General features: G+C 49.6%; 1 protein-coding gene across 1 annotated transcript in view; it reads left to right on the plus strand.

Annotated features, from left to right (window-relative positions):
• LOC102445873 (serine/threonine-protein kinase TAO3-like) overlaps window positions 1–18,232 on the plus strand; it is a 159,301-nt gene that overhangs the window by 37,907 nt on the left and 103,162 nt on the right. Inside the window, exons 2-3 of the mRNA XM_075918556.1 lie at window positions 12,522–12,758; window positions 15,428–15,556. Coding sequence (XP_075774671.1) covers window positions 12,573–12,758; window positions 15,428–15,556 — 315 coding nt within the window. The 5' untranslated portion in view covers window positions 12,522–12,572. The remainder of the gene's footprint in view (window positions 1–12,521; window positions 12,759–15,427; window positions 15,557–18,232) is intronic.

The following is an 18,232-nucleotide window of genomic DNA, read 5'->3' on the forward strand; positions in this document are numbered from 1 at the left end:
GAAGGAGGTAACCTAGTGACAGATGATGTGGGGAAAGCTGAAGTACTCAATGCTTTCTTTGCCTCTGTATTCACGGACAAGGTCGGCTCCTGGACTTCTGCGCTAAGTGACGCAAGATGGGATTGTGGAAGAAAACATTGTCCTCACTCTGAGTTTGTAAGCAACAAGTAGCCAGAGGCAGTTTTATTACGAGCTGCAGCAAGGGAAAAACTGGTTCGGACGGGGGGGGGGGGGGGGAGGGGGCGGCAGATCTTCGAATACAAGCAATTATGAGGCAGTTTATATACTGTCCATTAGACATAATAACAATAACAATTAGTCTCCTTCCCATTACAAACACCAATGGCTAACAGTTATTTAGTTCCACCCAGATGCTCCTTATCTCAAAGTCCCTGCCAGAGTCAGCGTTCTATCCTTATCTCCGTATGGAGGCGAGAGGCGAAGGCAGCGTCTAATTACAGATCTCGCCTTGTCAGGCCACAGACTTAGCCTGACTCTTGCTCTCTTGCTAACAAGACCAAGATGGCTGCACACAAATTCCCTTATTCCCTTTTCCTGCCTCCACAGGATGAAGATGGACAGCCCTTGGTGGGTAAAGAACAGGTTAGGAACTATTTAGAAAAGCTAAATGTACACAAATCCATGGGCCTGGATTTAATGCATCCGAGGGCACTGAGGGAGTTGGCAAGTGTCATTGAGGAGCCTTTGGCTATTATCTTTGAAAAGTCGTGGAGATCGGGAGAAATCCCAGATGATTGGAAAAAGGCAAATGTAGTGCCCATCTTCAAAAAAGGAAAGAAGGACAATCCAGGGAACTATAGGCCGGTCAGTCTTACCTCGGTCCCTGGAAAAATCATGGAAGGGATCCTTAAGGAATCCATTTTGAGGCACTTGGAAGAGAGGAAAGTGATTAGGAATAGTCAGCATGGATTCACAAAGGGCAAGTCGTGCCTGACCAATCTGATTAGCTTCTATGATGAGGTAACTGGCTCTGTGGACGTGGGAAAGTCAGTGGATGTGATATACCTTGACTTTAGCAAGGCTTTTGATACGGTCTCCCACAATATTCTTGCCAGCAAGTTAAGGGAATGTGGATTGGATAAATGGACGGTAAGATGGATAGAAAGATGGCTAGAAGGCCGGGCCCAGCGGGTAGTGATCAATGGCTTGATGTCAGGATGGCGGTCGGTTTCTAGCGGAGTGCCCCAAGGTTCGGTTCTAGGACCGGTTTTGTTCAATATCTTTATTAATGACCTGGACGAGGGGATGGATTGCACCCTCAGCAACTTTGCGGATGACACTAAGCTAGGGGGAGAGGTAGATATGCTTGAGGGCAGAGATAGGATCCAGAGTGACTTAGACAGATTGGAGGATTGGGCCAAAAGAAATCTGATGAGGTTCAACAAGGACAAGTGCAGAGTCCTGCACGTGGGAGGGAAGAATCCCAAGTATTGGTACAGGCTGGGGACCAACCAGCTAAGTAGTAGTTCTGCAGAAAAGGACCTGGGGGTTACAGTGGATGAGAAGCTGGAGATGAGTCAACAGTGTGCCCTTGTAGCCAAGAAGGCTAATGGCATATTAGGGTGCATTAAGAGGAGCATTGCCAGCAGATCCAGAGATGTCATTATTCCCCTTTATTCGGCTCTGGTGAGGCCACATCTGGAGTATTGTGTCCAGTTCTGGGCCCCCCACTACAAAAAGGATGTGGACGCATTGGAGAGAGTCCAGCTGAGGGCAACCAAAATGATTAGGGGGCTGGAGCATATGACCGATGAGGAGAGGCTGAGGGACTTGGGTCTGTTTAGTCTGCAGAAGCAACGAGTGAGGGGGGATTTGATAGCAGCCTTCAACTTCCTGAAGGGAGGTTAAAGGGGATGGAGAGAGGCTGTTCTCAGTGGTGACAGATGGCAGAACAAGGAGCAATGGTCTCAAGTTGTGGTGGGAGAGGTCCAGGTTGGATATTAGGAAAAACTATTTCCCTAGGAGGGTGGTGAAGCACTGGAATGGGTTACCTAGGGAAGTAGTGGAGTCTCCATCCCTAGAGGTGTTTAAGTCTCGGCTTGACAAAGCCCTGGCCGGGTTGATTTAGTTGGGATTGGTCCTGCCTAGAGCAGGGGGCTGGACTTGGTGACCTTCGGAGGTCTCTTCCAGCTTGATGATTCTATGATGTGTTCTGATCATCTGGGAAATAATTTTGCAATGAACAAATCAGTCTTCTCCCCTTTTCCTTATAATTTCTGGGGATTATGTTGTTTCTAAAGTACTTCAATGTCCTTGTATAGTCAAGGGTGCCATTAACATGTTGTCATTGAACTTTCTCCAGTATACTTAAGATTTTGCCATTAACATCTGACTGACCTTCACCCCCGTCTTGTCCCTTTGAAGACTGTCACGCCATAGTTCAGCGGTGCACAACCTGCTGTCTTCCTGGGGCAGGGGGAGTCGCAGGAGAGTAGACCAGTGCTTTAAATTATAAAGGGGCTGCAACAAAATTTTTCCAGCTTTTTTTTTTCCAACTAATTTTTTTCCAGCTCTGGGGGTCGCAAATGAAAAAAGGTTGAGCACCACTGTCATAGTTGTTTTGTCTTCCTGCTCCTAGAGCGCAAGTGTATAAATCAGTTTAGTGAACTTCACAGTAATGTCTAAAAATACGGGAGTGGCCAATGAGTGTTTAAGGCTTGTGACCAGGAGCAGCAAACAGTGAGTTTGGAGAGGGAGTTCTCCAGGTAAAGGAGGAATAAATACGGGACCCTTATGGTAAGTGGCTGTCTGGAGTGTGTGTTTGTGTGTGGGGGAGTTATTTGCAGTGTGCTGAGCTTGTGTTTGTCTGTTTGGTTTGTTTGTTTCTTTGCTTGAAGGAGCGTGTGCTGTGGCCAGAAGCTGGCAGCTGTGAGCTTCTAAAGGTTTGAAATCTAGAAGCCTCTGTTAGCTGGCTGAGCCTTAGTCAGGGGGCGGTGCTACCAGGGCTTTATAAAGCTGTGAGTCAGCTACCAGGAGCAGAGGGAGTTTGGAAGGGGAGTTGGGAAGGGGCCAAGGTACTCTTGCCAGTCTTTATACTTTAGTTTAAAGGTTTTAATAAAAACTTCCTGTTTTAACTAGTAACCTTATCAATCAAACTCATTCATAGGAAAAAATGGAGACAGAAGCCCAGCAGCAGACTGGGGGTGTAAACTGGTTCGACCCTCAGAGTCCACTACGAGCTAATCTTGGTACAGAGAGTTAAGCCTGAGCAGTCACCATTAAGGCCGGTGGCCCTTTTATTACGCACATTCGCGTTTACACCCGAGCCGGATCGGCCTGTTGGCGGAGTAGGGGGGTTCGGGCCCGCCCCCTCTCCGAACCCCGGCCCAGGGCCCTAAAGGCAGGGACCCGTGGTCCCTCCCTCGCGGATGGGGGAACGCCCCAAAACACACCCGCTCACGGGCTCCACGACCCCGCCCTGGGCCGCTTCCTACTCCACCAGGCCTCCCGGCCCGCTTCCCTTGACCTCTCCTTCCTCACCTCTCCCTCCGTTTCTCCCCGTCCTGCTCCGTCCACCGCGCTCCCTTGCACCGTGCCAGCCCCGGGTTTAAAATCCCCCGCCGGCTCCGTTCCCCCCCTGTGTCACTTCCCCTGCGACGCCTCCCGGCCGCCCTTCCCCCGTGACGTCATCCCCCTGCGCCTCCCCGGCCCCTCCTTCTTGGGCCCTGCTGGTCGGCGCCCGCTGCCTCCCGACGCTCCCTGTGCCGGCTGCCGGCGTGTTCCTGTAGCCCGCCGCGGCGGGCTGGGCCGTGTTCCCCACCCCCCGGTGTGGCTGCTCGGCGCCTCCCGGCGCGCTCTCCGTGCGGGGCGCGAGTGCCCCGTCCCACCGCCCGGCGCCTCCCGGCGCGCTCTCAGTGCGGGGCGCGAGTGCCCCGTCACAGGGGGCTATCCTGTTTATTGTGTCGAGTGTAACATGTATGATTACCTGCCCTGTGGGCGGGTGGCATATGTGTGCACCCGTTGCAAGGAGCTCCTGACCCCCAGAGACCGAGTTCGGGCTTTGGAGGCCAGGGTGGCTGAACTGGAGGAGCTAAGGGAGGCAGAGAGCTATGTTGATGAGACTTTCCGGGACACTGTAGTACTGTCCCACCTCCAGTCTGAGAGCCCCAGTGCTCTTAAGGAGGATGAAAGTCTCAAGGGAAAAGAGCATTCAATGGGAGCAGAGGGAAACCATCCCGTAGTTGGGACCCTCCTCCCAGAGGATGCTGCGGTATCCTCTCGCACTGAGGATACCTCTGAGGGGGAGGGGATGCCAGTTAGGAAGAGGCAGGTGTTAGTAGTGGGTGATTCGATCGTTAGAAACATAGATTGTTGGGTTTGTGATGACCGGGAGAACCGTATGGTCACTTGCCTGCCTGGTGCGAAGGTTGCGGATCTCTCGAGGCATCTAGATAGACTTATGTGCAGTGCTGGGGAGGAGCCAGTGGTCGTGGTACATGTAGGTACCAATGACATAGGGAAGGGTAGGAGAGATGTCCTGGAGGCCAAATTTAGGCTGCTAGGAAAGAGACTGAAATCCAGGACCTCTATGGTGGCGTTCTCAGAAATGCTTCCAGTTCCACAGGCAGGGCCAGGTAGGCAGGCGGAGCTTCAGAGTCTCAATGCGTGGATGAGACGATGGTGTAGGGAAGAGGGGTTTAGATTTATTAGGAACTGGGGACACTTCTGGGAGAGGGGGAGCCTATACAGGAAGGATGGGCTCCACCTAAACCAGGGTGGAACCAGACTGCTGGCACTAAACATTAAAAAGGCCGTAGAGCAGTTTTTAAACTAAGATGGGCGAAAGCCGATTGGTGCGGAGATGCACGTAAATCGGAGGGAGACTTCTCTTAGAGGAGAATCCATTGATAGAGACTCTCTAAGCTGTAGTCAGAAAGAGAGGAGGGGAGAGGGCAAACCATGGGCCAGAGCAGACAAACAACCGCATACAAAGGAATCCAATGCATCAGGGAAGGGCAGACAAATAAGCAGTGGCAAATTTTTAAAGTGCTTGTACACAAATGCTAGGAGTCTGACTAATAAGATGGATGAACTGGAGTACCTCGTATTAAATGAGGAGATTGACATAATAGGCATCACTGAAACCTGGTGGAATGAGGAAAATCTGTGGGACACAATCATACCGGGATATAAAATATATAGAAAGGATAGAGCAGGCGGGGTGGGTGGCGGAGTGGCACTGTATGTGAAAGATAATGTAGAATCAAGTGAAATAAAAATATTACTGTAAATGAATCAACATGTTCCATAGAATCACTATGGATAGACATTCCATGCTCCAATAATAAGAAATTAGCAGTAGGGATATATTACCGACCACCTGACCAGGACAGCGATACTGACATTGAAATGCTGAGGGAGATTAGAGAGGCTACCAAAATAAAAAACTCTATAATAATGGGGGATTTTAATTACCCCCATATTGACTGGATACATGTCACCTCAGGAAGAGAAGCAGAGATAAAACTTCTCAGTGGCTTAAATGACTGCTTCTTGGAGCAGCTGGTGCAGGAACCCACAAGGGGAGAGGCAATTCTCGATTTAGTCCTGAGTGGAACTAAATGATTTCTTTGCTTCAGTCTTCATGGCTGAGGATGTTGGGGAGATTCCCGAATCTGTACCGTCCTTTGTAGGTGATGAATTGTTTTTTGAATTCTTTGTTTCGGTCTTCACCGAGAAGTCTGGAGGTGTGCCTAACGTAGTGAATACAAGCAGAGAGAGGGTAAGTTTAGAAGATAGGATACACAAAGAACAAGTTAAAAATCACTTAGGAAAGTTAGATGTCAGCAAGTCACCAGGTCCTGATGAAATGCATCCCAGGATACTCAAGGAGCTGATAGAGGAGGTATCTGAGCCTTTAGCTATGATTTTTGAAAAATCATGGCAGACAGGGGAGATTCCAGAAGACTGGAAAAGGGCAAATATTGTGCCCATCTATAAAAAGGGGAATAAGAACAACCCAGGAAACTACAGACCGATCAGTTTAACGTCTGTCCCAGGGAAGATAATGGAGCAGGTAATTAAGGAAATCATATGCAAACACTTGGAAGGTAATCAAGTGATAGGGAATAGCCAGCATGGGTTTGTGAAGAACAAGTCATGCCAAACTAATCTGATAGCTTTCTTTGATAGGATAACGAGCCTTGTGGATAAGGGAGAAGCGGTGGATGTCATATACCTAGACTTTAGTAAGGCATTTGATACGGTCTCGCATGATATTCTTATTGATAAACTTGGCAAATATAACTTGGATAGGGCCACAATAAGGTGGGGGCATAATTGGCTGGATAACCGTAGTCAGAGAGTTGTTGTTAACGGGTCTAAATCCTGCTGGGAAGGGATAACAAGTGGAGTTCCTCAAGGGTCTGTTTTGGGACCCGTACTGTTCAATATCTTCATCAATGATGTAGATATTGGGATAGAGAGTACGCTTATTAAGTTTGCAGATGATACCAAACTGGGTGGGGTTGCGACTTCTTTGGAGGATAGGGACATAATTCAAAATGACCTTAGCAAGTTAGAGAAATGGTCAGAGGTAAACAGGATGAGGTTTAATAAAGAGAAATGCAAAGTGCTCCACTTAGGAAGGAACAATCAGTTCCATACATACAAGATGGGAAGCGACTGTCTAGGAAGGAGCATGGCGGAAAGGGATCTAGGGGTCATAGTGGACCACAAGTTGAATATGAGTCAACAGTGTGATGCTGTTGCAAAAAAAGCAAATATGATTCTAGGTTATATCGACAGGTGTGTTGTAAGCAAAACTCGTGAAGTCATTCTGCCGCTCTACTCTGCACTAGTTAGGCCTCAGCTGGAGTACTGTGTCCAGTTCTGGGCGCCACATTTCAAGAAAGATGTGGAGAAATTGGAAAGGGTACAGAGAAGAGCGACAAGAATGATTAAAGGTTTAGAGAACATGACCTATGAAGCCAGGCTTCATGAACTGGGCTTGTTTAGTTTGGAAAAAAGAAGATTAAGGGGGGACATGATAGCGGTTTTCAAATATCTAAAAGGGTGTCACAAGGAGGAAGGAGAAAATTTGTTCCTCTTGGTTTCTGAGGACAGGACAAGGAGTAATGGGCTTAAAGTGCAGCAGGGGAGGTTTAGATTGGACATTAGGAAAAAATTCCTAACTGTCAGGGTGGTCAAATATTGGAATAAATTGCCAAGGGAGGTGGTGGAATCTCCCTCTCTGGAGATATTTAAGAACAGGTTAGATAGACATCTGTCAGGGATGGTGTAGACGGAGCTTGGTCCTGCCTTGAGGGCGGGGGGCTGGACTCGATGACCTCTCGAGGTCCCTTCCAGTCCTATGATTCTATGATTCTATGAATCTGAGGAACTGTCCCGGACTGAAGTGTCGTTAAAGGAGGTTTTGGAACAAATAGAAAAACTTAACGTTAACAAATCTCCGGGGCCGGATGGCATTCATCCAAGGGTTCTAAAAGAACTCAAATGGGAAACTGCTGAACTATTATCTGTGGTTTGTAACCTATCCCTTAAATCGGCTTCCGTACCTAATGACTGGAAGGTAGCCAACGTGACACCAATATTTAAAAAGGTCTCTAGAGGCGATCCTGGCAATTATAGACCGGTAAGTCTAACTTCAGTACCGGGCAAATTAGTCGAAACAATAGTAAAGAATAAAATTGTCAGGCATGTAGAAGAACATAATTTGTTGGACAAAAGTCAACATGGTTTCTGTAAAGGGAAATCCTGTCTTACTAATCTATTAGGGTATGTCTACACTACCCTCCTAGTTCGAACTAGGAGGGTAATGTATGCATACCGCACTTGCTAATGAAGCCCGGGATTTGAATTTCCCGGGCTTCATTAGCATAAGCGGGGAGCCGCCATTTTTAAATCCCCGCTGCTTCGAACCCCGTGTAGCGCGGCTACACGGGGCTTGAACTAGGTAGTTCGGACTAGGGTGCCTATTCCAAACTACCGGTACTCCTCGTTTCACGAGGAGTAACGGTAGTTCGGAATAGGACCCTAGTCCGAACTACCTAGTTCGAGCCCCGTGTAGCCGCGCTACACGGGGTTCGAAGCAGCGGGGATTTAAAAATGGCGGCTCCCCGCTTATGCTAATGAAGCCCGGGAAATTCAAATCCCGGGCTTCATTAGCAAGTGCGGTATGCATACATTACCCCGCTAGTTCGAACTAGCGGGGTAGTGTAGACATACCCTTAGAGTTCTTTGAAGGGGTTAACAAACATGCGGACAAGGGGGATCCAGTAGATATAGTATACTTAGATTTCCAGAAAGCCTTTGACAAGGTCCCTCACCAAAGACTCTTGTGTAAATCAAGTTGTCGTGGGATAAGAGGGAAGGTCCTTTCATGGACTGAGGACTGGTGAAAAGACAGGAAACAAAGGGTAGCAATAAATGGTAAATTTTCAGATTGGAGAGGGGTAACTAGTGGTGTCCCCCAAGGGTCAGTCCTGGGACCAATCCTGTTCAACTTATTCATAAATGATCTGGAGAAAGGGGTAAGCAGTGAGGTGGTAAAGTTTGTGGACGATACAAAACTGTTTAGGATAGTCAAGACAGAAGCAGACTGTGAAGAACTTCAAAAAGATCTCACCAAACTGAGGGTATGTCTACACTACAGCGCTAGTTCGAACTAACTTAGTTCAAATTAGTTAATTCGAACTAAGCTAGTTCGAACTAACGCATCTAGAACTAAAAACTAGTTCGAACTAGCGTTTTGCTAGTTCGAACTAGCAAGTCCACATTGAGTGGACTCTGAACAGGGCTTAAGGATGGCCGGAAGCAGTGCCGGCAGGGCATAAAAGGAGGACTTAGAGCATGGAGATGCTGTCTCAGGCTAGCCGAGGGCTGCGCTTAAAGGGTCCCGACCCCCACCCCGGACACACAGTTCTAAGGGGTGCCCCGCTTGCAAAGAAGTTCTGGCTTGGAGTGCCCTGAGTGCCCACACTGGGCACATCACACCACTCGGCCATCAGCCCGGCTGCACTTGCCGCAGGCTGCCATCTGGGGAGAGGGAGTAATTGGGGGGCTGCAGGAGAGCTTCCACCCCCAGAAGCCCGCAGAGCCAGCCCAGTCCTCCCCATCGGGGGCTCGTACCCCATTCCTCCCTCACCTCCTTCCACTTACCCTTCCTTAGCCCCCCTTCTTATTGATGTACAAAATAAAGATAACGTTTCTTCCAACATTGACTCTGTCTTTATTGAAAAAAACTGGGGGAGGCTGGGAAAAGGAGGTGGGAGAGGGGAAGAGAAAGGCTGGGAGAGGGGAGGGCAACTAACATGATCAGGGGTTGGGAACAGGTCCCAGATGAAGAAAGGCTACAGAGACTGGGACTGTTCAGCTTAGAAAAGAGGAGACGGAGGGGGGACAGGATAGAGGTCTCTAAAAGCAGGGGTTGGGTGGAGAGGGTGCATTCAGAAAAGTTCTTCCTGAGTTCCCATAAAGAAGGACTAGAGGACACCAAAGGAAAGGAATGGGTAGCAGGCTTGAAACTAGTAAGAGAAAGTTGTTCTTCTTGACAAAGCAAATAGTTAACCTGTGGAACTCCTTGCTGCAGGAGGCTGTGAAGGCTACAACTAGAACAGAGTTTAAAGGGAAGTGAGATAAAGTGATGGAGGTTGGGTCCATGGAGTCCTATTAGCCAGAGGGTAGGAGTGGTGTCCCTGCCCAAAGTTTGTGGAAGGCTGGAGAGGGATGGCACGAGACAAATGGCTTGGTCATTGTCTTCGGTCCATCCCCTCCAGGGTCCCTAGGGTTGGCCGCTGTTGGCAGACAGGCTACTGGGCTAGATGGACCTTTGGTCTGACCCAGTACGGCCATTGTAAGCTCAGGGCTCAGGGTCGGGGGTCTCAGTGGACCCCCTTGATTTTCATGCACACCTGGTCCTGGGTGGCCAGGCTGGCAGCTCTCCTGCCCTAGACGGCCACTTTCCTGTGCCTAGTGCGGAGATCGTGGACGAGGTCCACGATGTCCGCACTAGCCCAGGAAGGTGCCCGCCTCTTGCGGTCCAGGGCAAGCTCCCGGGAGCCGCCAGCCTGGTCCCGGCAAGAGGGGGTGGGCTGGGGGGCATCGGGTGGGTGGCTCTGTGCCGTGCCAGGTGCAGGGTCTGCTAGCTGGGTGCTGGCAGGCTTGCACCTGGCACGGGCACCGTAGCCAGCCCGTGCCCCTTTAAGGGGTCCGGGGCCGGGAGGGGGGCATAGAGTTTCCCTGGTGTTGGCCAGAGTGGCCACCAGGGAAACCTGGGGAGGGCTAGCCTCCCACTAGTTCGAACTAAAGGGCTACACAGCCCTTAGTTCGAACTAGCTAGTTCGAACTAGGCGTTAGTCCTCGTAAAATGAGGTTTACCTAGTTCGAACTAAGCGCTCCGCTAGTTCGATTCAAATTCGAACTAGCGGAGCGCTAGTGTAGCACCTATTAAAGTTAGTTCGAACTAACGTCTGTTAGTTCGAACTAACTTTGTAGTGTAGACATACCCTGAGTGATTGGGCAACAAAATGGCAAGTGAAATTTAATGTGGATAAGTGTAAAGTAATGCACATCAGGAAAAATAACCCCAACTATACGTACAGTATGACGGGGGCTAATTTGGCTACGACAAATCAGGAAAGATCTTGGAGTTATCGTGGACAGTTCTCTGAAAACGTCCACATAGTGTGCTGCAGCGGTCAAAAAGGCAAATAGGATGCTAGGAATTATTAAGAAAGGGATAGAAAATAAGACCCAGAATATCTTACTGCCCCTGTATAAAAGCATGGTACACCCACATCTTGAGTACTGTGTACAGATGTGGTCTCCTCACCTCAAAAAAGATATTTTGGCCTTGGAAAGGGTTCAGAAAAGGGCAACTAAAATGATTAGGGGTTTGGAACGGGTCCCATATGAAGAGAGGCTAAAGAGACTGGGACTTTTCAGTTGAGAAAAGAGGAGACTGAGGGGGGTTATGATAGAGGTCTATAAAATCATGAGTGGTGTGGAGAGGGTGCATAAAGAAAAGTTATTTATTAGTTCCCATAATAGAAGAACTAGAGGACACCAAACGAAATCAATGGGTAACAGGTTTAAAACTAATAAAAGAAAGTTCTTTACACAGCGTGTAGTCAACCTGTGGAACTCCTTGCCAGAGGAGGCTGTGAAGGCTAGGACTATAATAGAGTTTAAAGAGAAGCTAGATAATTTCATGGAGGTTAGGTCCATAAAAGGCTATTAGCCAGGGGATAGAAATGGTGTCCCTGGCCTCTGTTTGGCAGAGGCTGGAGAGGGATGGCAGGAGACAAATCACTTGATCATTGTCTTCGGTCCACCCCCTCTGGGGCACCTGGTGCTGGCCACGGTTGGCAGACAGGATACTGGGCTGGATGGACCTTTGGTCTGACCCAGTATGGCCGTTCTTATGTTCTTAATAACAGAAAGTATCTGTTTTTCTTGCTTTACTAGAATTCAAGCCATCCAATGGCCCAGGGTGCACACCATCCTATGTCAGTGCTTGGTTCTTAGCTGTCTCTTCTTTCCCTCTTCCAGCAGCCATGGTCATGCAGTTCATTCCACTTCTTTTTCTGTGGATACTGTGATCACCACTTAGCTACCCACAGAGAAATTCTAAAAGGAGCCCGAGCTCCCCCACACTGCAGAGAAAGTTGCCACTGTGCATGAGAATCTATCTCATTTTCTAAAGTCACCTTGGTCTCCATAAAAGATCTGGGCACCATTTGTTTCTTGCTTGATCTCTGGAGCAAGTGTGGCATGCAAACCTACTACAGGGCCACAGTCTCTGATCCTATGTGCCATCCATGCTAGGGATGTCAAAGTGTAGTTGACTATATGATTAACCGATAACCCTAGGGTTATCGGTTAATCTTGTCAACTACCCGCATATTCCCCCCCTTCTGCTTCTGTATCAGAAGCAGCAAGGAGGTTGAGTGGGAGCCAGTGCTCAGAAGGAGCTAGCTTAAAAGCTGGTTCCCCCCCATCACTGGCTCCACGGTGCCACCTGCCCCCCCCCACCCCGCACTGCTGCCTCTAGCCAAGGCAGCAGTGGGGGAGGGCAGGGGAGGCTGCCACAAAGCAGCCTCTGTCCGTGGGGAGCTCAGACCCCTCATGGTGCTGGAGCAAGCTGCAAGTGGGGATCTGGCTGGGAATTTGGGTGCAGAAGGGAGGGTGCAGGAGTGGGCTGTGGGGGTGGTGTGTATGGCCTTGAGTGAGGTGTGTAGCAGTGGGCTAGGGGTAGGGCGTCTAGCCAGGAGGGAGGGTGCAGGGGTGTGTGTGGGGTCTGGGCATGAGGGGAATGGGGCGGGGGTGCTTACCTGGGAAAACCTGGCTGTGCATCCCAGGTGAGAGGTGTTAATGGCCTAAGTGTTGGATGGTTTGTGACATTAGACGCCTCCTATAAAAACTTGGAGCGGCGTTCCTTGGGGAGTGCTGTGAGTTTGCTGAGCAGGTAAGTAGCTGTGAGGGGGAGACTTGCCTGCAAAATAAGCCTTTAATGACTTTTTCCTTTTCAATGACATCAGGTTACAAGACAGATCCATGAGCATGAGCAGGAGAACGAGTTGCGGGAACAGATGTCAGGTTATAAGCGGATCCGGCGCCAGCACCAGAAGCAGCTGATCGCCCTGGAGAACAAGTTGAAGGCCGAGATGGACGAGCACCACCTCAAGCTGCAGAAGGAGGTGGAGACCCATGCCAACAACTCGTCTATAGAGCTGGAGAAGCTGGCCAAGAAGCAAGTGTCTATCATGGAGAAGGAGGTCAGTAATTATGACCTATCTGGGCCAGGAGACTGCACACAAAAGCACAGCTAGTGATCTCCAGGGAAAGACTGTTCAACCGTATCTAAAATATGGATTTGGGGAGCTGCAAGTGGCTACTGTTGCTTTGGCAGTTTGTTTTCCCCAAACAGCCAGCTTGGATCTCAGTCTAGTTCCTAATTGCTGTGTGTCCCCAAACACCAGTTGGCACAGACTAGTAACTTCACTGGCATTCCCAGAATAGGCCCTGAAAACTGAACTGCCTTCATAGCCCTAGAATGATGTAGTTCTTCTAAGTCATGGGTTCCCAAACTGGGGGGGGGGCACCCTCCTGGGAGCATGTGAAGAAATTCCAGGGGGGGCACGAGGCCATCAATCCCTGCCCAAGTTTTGCTGCTGTTTTTGGTTTTGGGCCCTGGTCAGTTCCTTTTTTTTTTTTTGCACAAGTTTTGAGGGGCGTGAGGGTTTCTCCAAAATCAAAATGGGGGCGTGATGCTGAAAAGTTTGGGAACCACTGTTCTAGGTCATGGGATGAGGCATGTTAATTGGGTAGGGTAAAAAAGTTTGCACTGTCCTAGCCTTTCCTTTGACAAGTATAGAGTTGTGTGTAAAAGTCCACATGCATACAAGGTGTTAAGGCTAATGCAAGAGACTGAGGGTATGTCTACACTACAAAGTTAATTCGAACTAACAGACGTTAGTTCGAATTAACTTTAATAGGCGCTACACAGGCAAACCGCTAGTTCGAACTTAATTGGAACTAGCGGAGCGCTTAATTCGAACTAGGTAAACCTCATTCCACGAGGACTAACGCCTAGTTCGAATTAACTAGTTTGAATTAAGGGCTGTGTAGCCACTTAATTGGAACTAGTGGGAGGCTAGCCCTCCCCAGCTTGCCCTGGTGGCCACTCTGGGCACCACCAGGGAAACTCTTCTGCCCGCCTCCCAGCCCCAGAGCCCTTAAAGGGGCACGGGCTGGCTACGGTGTCCGTGCCAGGTGCAAGCCTGCCAGCACCCAGCCAGCAGACCCTGCACCTGGCACGGCACAGAGCCACCCACCCGATGCCCCCCAGCCCTCCGCCTCTTCCCAGGACCAGGCTGGCGGCTCCCAGGAGCCTACCCAGGGCCGCAAGAGGCGGGCACCCGCCTGGTCTAGTGCAGACATCATGGACCTCATCGAGGTTTGGGGGGAGGCCTCCAACATCCACGACCTCCGCACTAGGCACAGGAAAGTGGCTGTCTATGGTAGGATAGCTGCCAGCCTGGCCACCAAAGGCCACATGCAAAGCCAGGAGCAGGTTTGCATGAAAATCAAGGTGGTCCAGTGAGACCCCCGACCCTGAGCCCTGAGCTTACAATGGCCGTACTGGGTCAGACCAAAGGTCCATCTAGCCCAGTAGCCTGTCTGCCAACAGCGGCCAACGCCAGCTACCCCGGAGGGGATCGACCGAAGACAGTGACCAAGCGATTTGTCTCATGCCATCCATCTCCAGCCTTCCACAAACAGAGGCCAGGGACATCGTTCCTACCCCCTGGCTAATAGCACTCCATGGACACAACCTCCATGACTTTATCTAACTTCTCTTTAAACTCTGTTCTAGTTCTAGCCTTCACAGCCTCCTGCAGCAAGGAGTTCCACAGGTTGACTATTTGCTTTGTGAAGAAGAACTTTCTGTTATTAGTTTGAAGCCTGCTACCCATTCATTTCATTTGGTGTCCTCTAGTCCTTCTATTATGGGAACTAATGAAGAACTTTTCTGTATGCACCCTCTCCACACCACTCATGATTTTATAGACCTCTATCATAACCCCCCTCAGTCTCCTCTTTTCTCAACTGAAAAGTCCCAGTCTCTTTAGCCTCTCTTCATATGGGACCCGTTCCAAACCCCTAATCATTTTAGTTGCCCTTTTCTGAACCCTTTCCAAGGCCAAAATATCTTTTTTGAGGTGAGGAGACCACATCTGTACACAGTACTGAAGATATGGTGTACTATAGTTTTATACTTCCCCTCCTCCTCCTTCCCCTGGCTTCCCCCTTCCAGCTCCCTCTCCCTCCTCTTAAAATAAGGGATAAGGGATCTTTCAGAAAAGGCTTTATTTTCCAAAAGATCCCCGTCTGGACTGGCGCTTTTTTCCGGCAAAGCCCCGAGCCAGAAAAAAGCGGCAGCCATGTTTATGCAAATGAAGCGGGGGGGATTTAAATCCCCGCTTCATTTGCAATTGCGATGTGTCTAATTTGCATCCTTTTTACGGAAAAGGGATGCAATCTAGACACAGCCTCTAAGTCCTAACCTGGTGCCCTGCCAGCACCTGTTCCGGCCAGCCTTAACTTCGGTTCAGGGTCTACCAATGTGGACATGCTAGTTCGAATTAGCAAAACGCTAATTCAAATTAGTTTTTGGGTCTAGATGCGCTAATTCGAATTAGTGCTGTAGTGTAGACATACCCTGAATGTTTTAACATTTGATTTTGGGTTTTGCTGGGGGAGACAGGAAACATGAAGAAATCCTTAAATGTATGTGGGTGGTAATATTTTTACAATAAACTTTTGTGTAGTTGGATATTGATGGACTAGGACATTGCATTGCAGGGCTGCAGAGTGACAGAATGCACAGTTACATGTTCCTTTGTGATATACTTTGGGCACTCATGCATGTTCTCTCTCTCAGGCAAAGATGGCTGCAGCAGAGGAGAAGAAATTCCAGCAACAGATTTTGGCACAGCAGAAGAAAGATCTGGCGACCTTTTTAGAAAGTCAGAAGAAGCAATACAAGCTTTGCAAGAAAAAGATTAAAGAAGTAAGAACCACCACATTTCAAAGAGGTTTGGAACAAGTACGGTCCAAACTTTGCTTTTTGATAAACTTGGGCCTGCCCAGTGGTTTAATGCCCATTACCATATGGCTATCCAAATTCAGATGCCTAACGTCTCAGGAGTTCAGGAACTGGGAACACCTGGCATCATTCCAGAGTGGTCTACTAATATTCTTAGTAGCATCAGCAGGGCTGCAAGAAGGTGAAACTCTACAAAGCTCCTGGGGTATGTCTACACTACAAAGTTAATTCAAACTAATGGACGTTAGTTCGAATTAACTTTGATAGGCGCTACACTAGCGCTCCGCTAGTTCGAACTTAATTCAAATTAGCGGAGCGCTTAGTTCGAACTAGGTAAACCTCATTTTACGAGGATTAAGCCTAGTTCGAACTTACTAGGTCGAATTAAGGGGTGTGTAGCCCCTTAATTCGAACTAGTGGGAGGCTAGCCCTCCCCAGCTTGCCCTGGTGGCCACTCTGGCCAACACCAGGGAAACTCTATTGCCCCCCTCCCGGCCCCGGACCCCTTAAAGGGGCACGGTCTGGCTACGGTGCCCGTGCCAGGTGCAAGCCTGCCAGCACCCAGCTAGCAGACCCTGCACCTGGCACAGCTCGAGCCAGCCACCCGATGCCCCCCAGCCCTCCCCCTCTTCCCGGGACCAGACTGGCGGCTCCCGGGAGCTTGCCCGGGACCGCAAGAGGCGGGCACCCGCCTGGTCTAGTGCGGACATCGTGGACCTCGTCCACGACCTCCGCACTAGGCACAGGAAAGTGGCCGTCTAGGGCAGGAGAGCTGCCAGCCTGGCCACCCAGGAGCAGGTGTGCATGAAAATCAAGGTGGTCCACTGAGACCCCCGACCCTGAGCCTTGAGCTTACAATGGCCGTCCTGGGTCAAACCAAAGGTCCATCTAGCCCAGTAGCCTGTCTGCCGACAGCGGCCGACCCTAGGGACCCTGGAGGGGATGGACCGAAGACAGTGACCAAGCCATTTGTCTCGTGCCATCCCTCTCCAGCCTTCCAAAAACTTTGGCAGGGACACCACTCCTACCCCCTGGCTAATGCCACTCCATGGACCCAACCTCCATCACTTCAATAAAGAGAGTTTCTATTTTTGAACACACGTGTCCTTTATTTTGTACATCAGGAAGGGGGGCTAGGGAAGGGTAAGTGGAAGGAGGTGAGGGAGGAATGGGGTACAAGCCCCCGATGGGGAGGACTGGGCTGGCTCTGCGGGCTTCTGGGGGTGGAAGCTCTCCTGCAGCCCCCCGATTGCCTCCTCTCCCCAGATGGCAGCCTGCGGCAAGTGCAGCCGGTCTGATGGCCGAGTGGTGTGATGTGCCATGTGTGGGCACTCAGGGCACTCCAAGCCAGGATTGCTTTGCAAGTGGGGAACCCTGAGAACTGTCTGTCCGGGGTGGGGTCGGGTCCCTTTAAGCACAGCCCTCGGCTAGCCTGAGACAGCAGCTCCATGCTCTAAGTCCTCCTCTGATGCCCTGCCGGCACTGCTTCCGGCCATCCTTAACCTCTGTTCAGGGTCCACTTAATGTGGACATGCTAGTTTGAATTAGCAAAACGCTAATTCGAACTAGTTTTTTAGTCTGGATCCGTTGGTTCGAATTAGCTTAGTTTGAATTAACTAATTCGAACTAAGTTAGTTTGAATTAGTGCTGTAGTGTAGACATACCCCTGGAGATTCCCTCCGGCGTCCCCCATAGAGCACAAATGTGGTCATCAGCTTTATTTAAACCATTTATAAGGCACCTGCCAGTAGTCATCAATGGGCCCAGCAATTACCAATACAAAATCAAAATAAATAAATGGCCTGCCTATATATACAGCCAGTGCCATCCCAAACTGCATGGCTGTGTCTAGACTGGCCAGTTTTTCCGGAAAATCAGCCACTTTTCCGGAAAAACTTGCCAGCTGTCTACACTGGCCACTTGAATTTCCACAAAAGCACTGACTTCCTACTGTCTGAAATCAGTGCTTCTTGCGGAAATACTATGCTGCTCCCGTTCAGGCAAAAGTCCCTTTTGCGCAAAAGGGCCAGTGTAGACAGCTCCGATTTGTTTTGCGCAAAAAAGCCCCGATGGCGAAAATGGCGATTGGGGCTTTTTTGCGGAAAAGCGCGTCTAGATTGGCCACGGACGCTTTTCCGCAAAAAGTGCTTTTGTGGAAAAGCATCCGTGCCAATCTAGATGCTCTGTTCCGAAAATGCTTTTAACGGAAAATTTTTCCGTTAAAAGCATTTCCGGAAAATCATGCCAGTCTAGATGCAGCCCATGCGTAAAGGTAGACACCACACCAGGTCAAAGGGACCTAAAAGGGCCATAAAATGCAAGGAGAAAAGGGGTAGCAAATGAGGAGGAGAAGAGATGCATTAAGGGGCATGTGCTTGAGGCCTGTTGGAGCAATGAAACTTAAGCATACGCGTAAGTGCTTGGCTGAATGCGTACTTGAGAAAATACAGACAAGGAAAAGTCTGCAGAAATGAATGCTCCAAAGGCAACCAGCAGGGCTATTGTCCTCTGAGAGTTCCTTAACCAAAGAGCCTTGCCTGACACTCCTGCTTCCAGCCCTGCTTGGTTAATGCACTTTAAGAGGTTTTAAGGTTTATTTGTGAGGACCAGACTGACTCAAGGGCTACGTCTACACTGGCC

The sequence above is a fragment of the Pelodiscus sinensis genome, unplaced genomic scaffold (genome assembly GCF_049634645.1).
Source record: "Pelodiscus sinensis isolate JC-2024 unplaced genomic scaffold, ASM4963464v1 ctg42, whole genome shotgun sequence".
Taxonomy (NCBI): Eukaryota; Metazoa; Chordata; order Testudines; family Trionychidae; genus Pelodiscus; species Pelodiscus sinensis.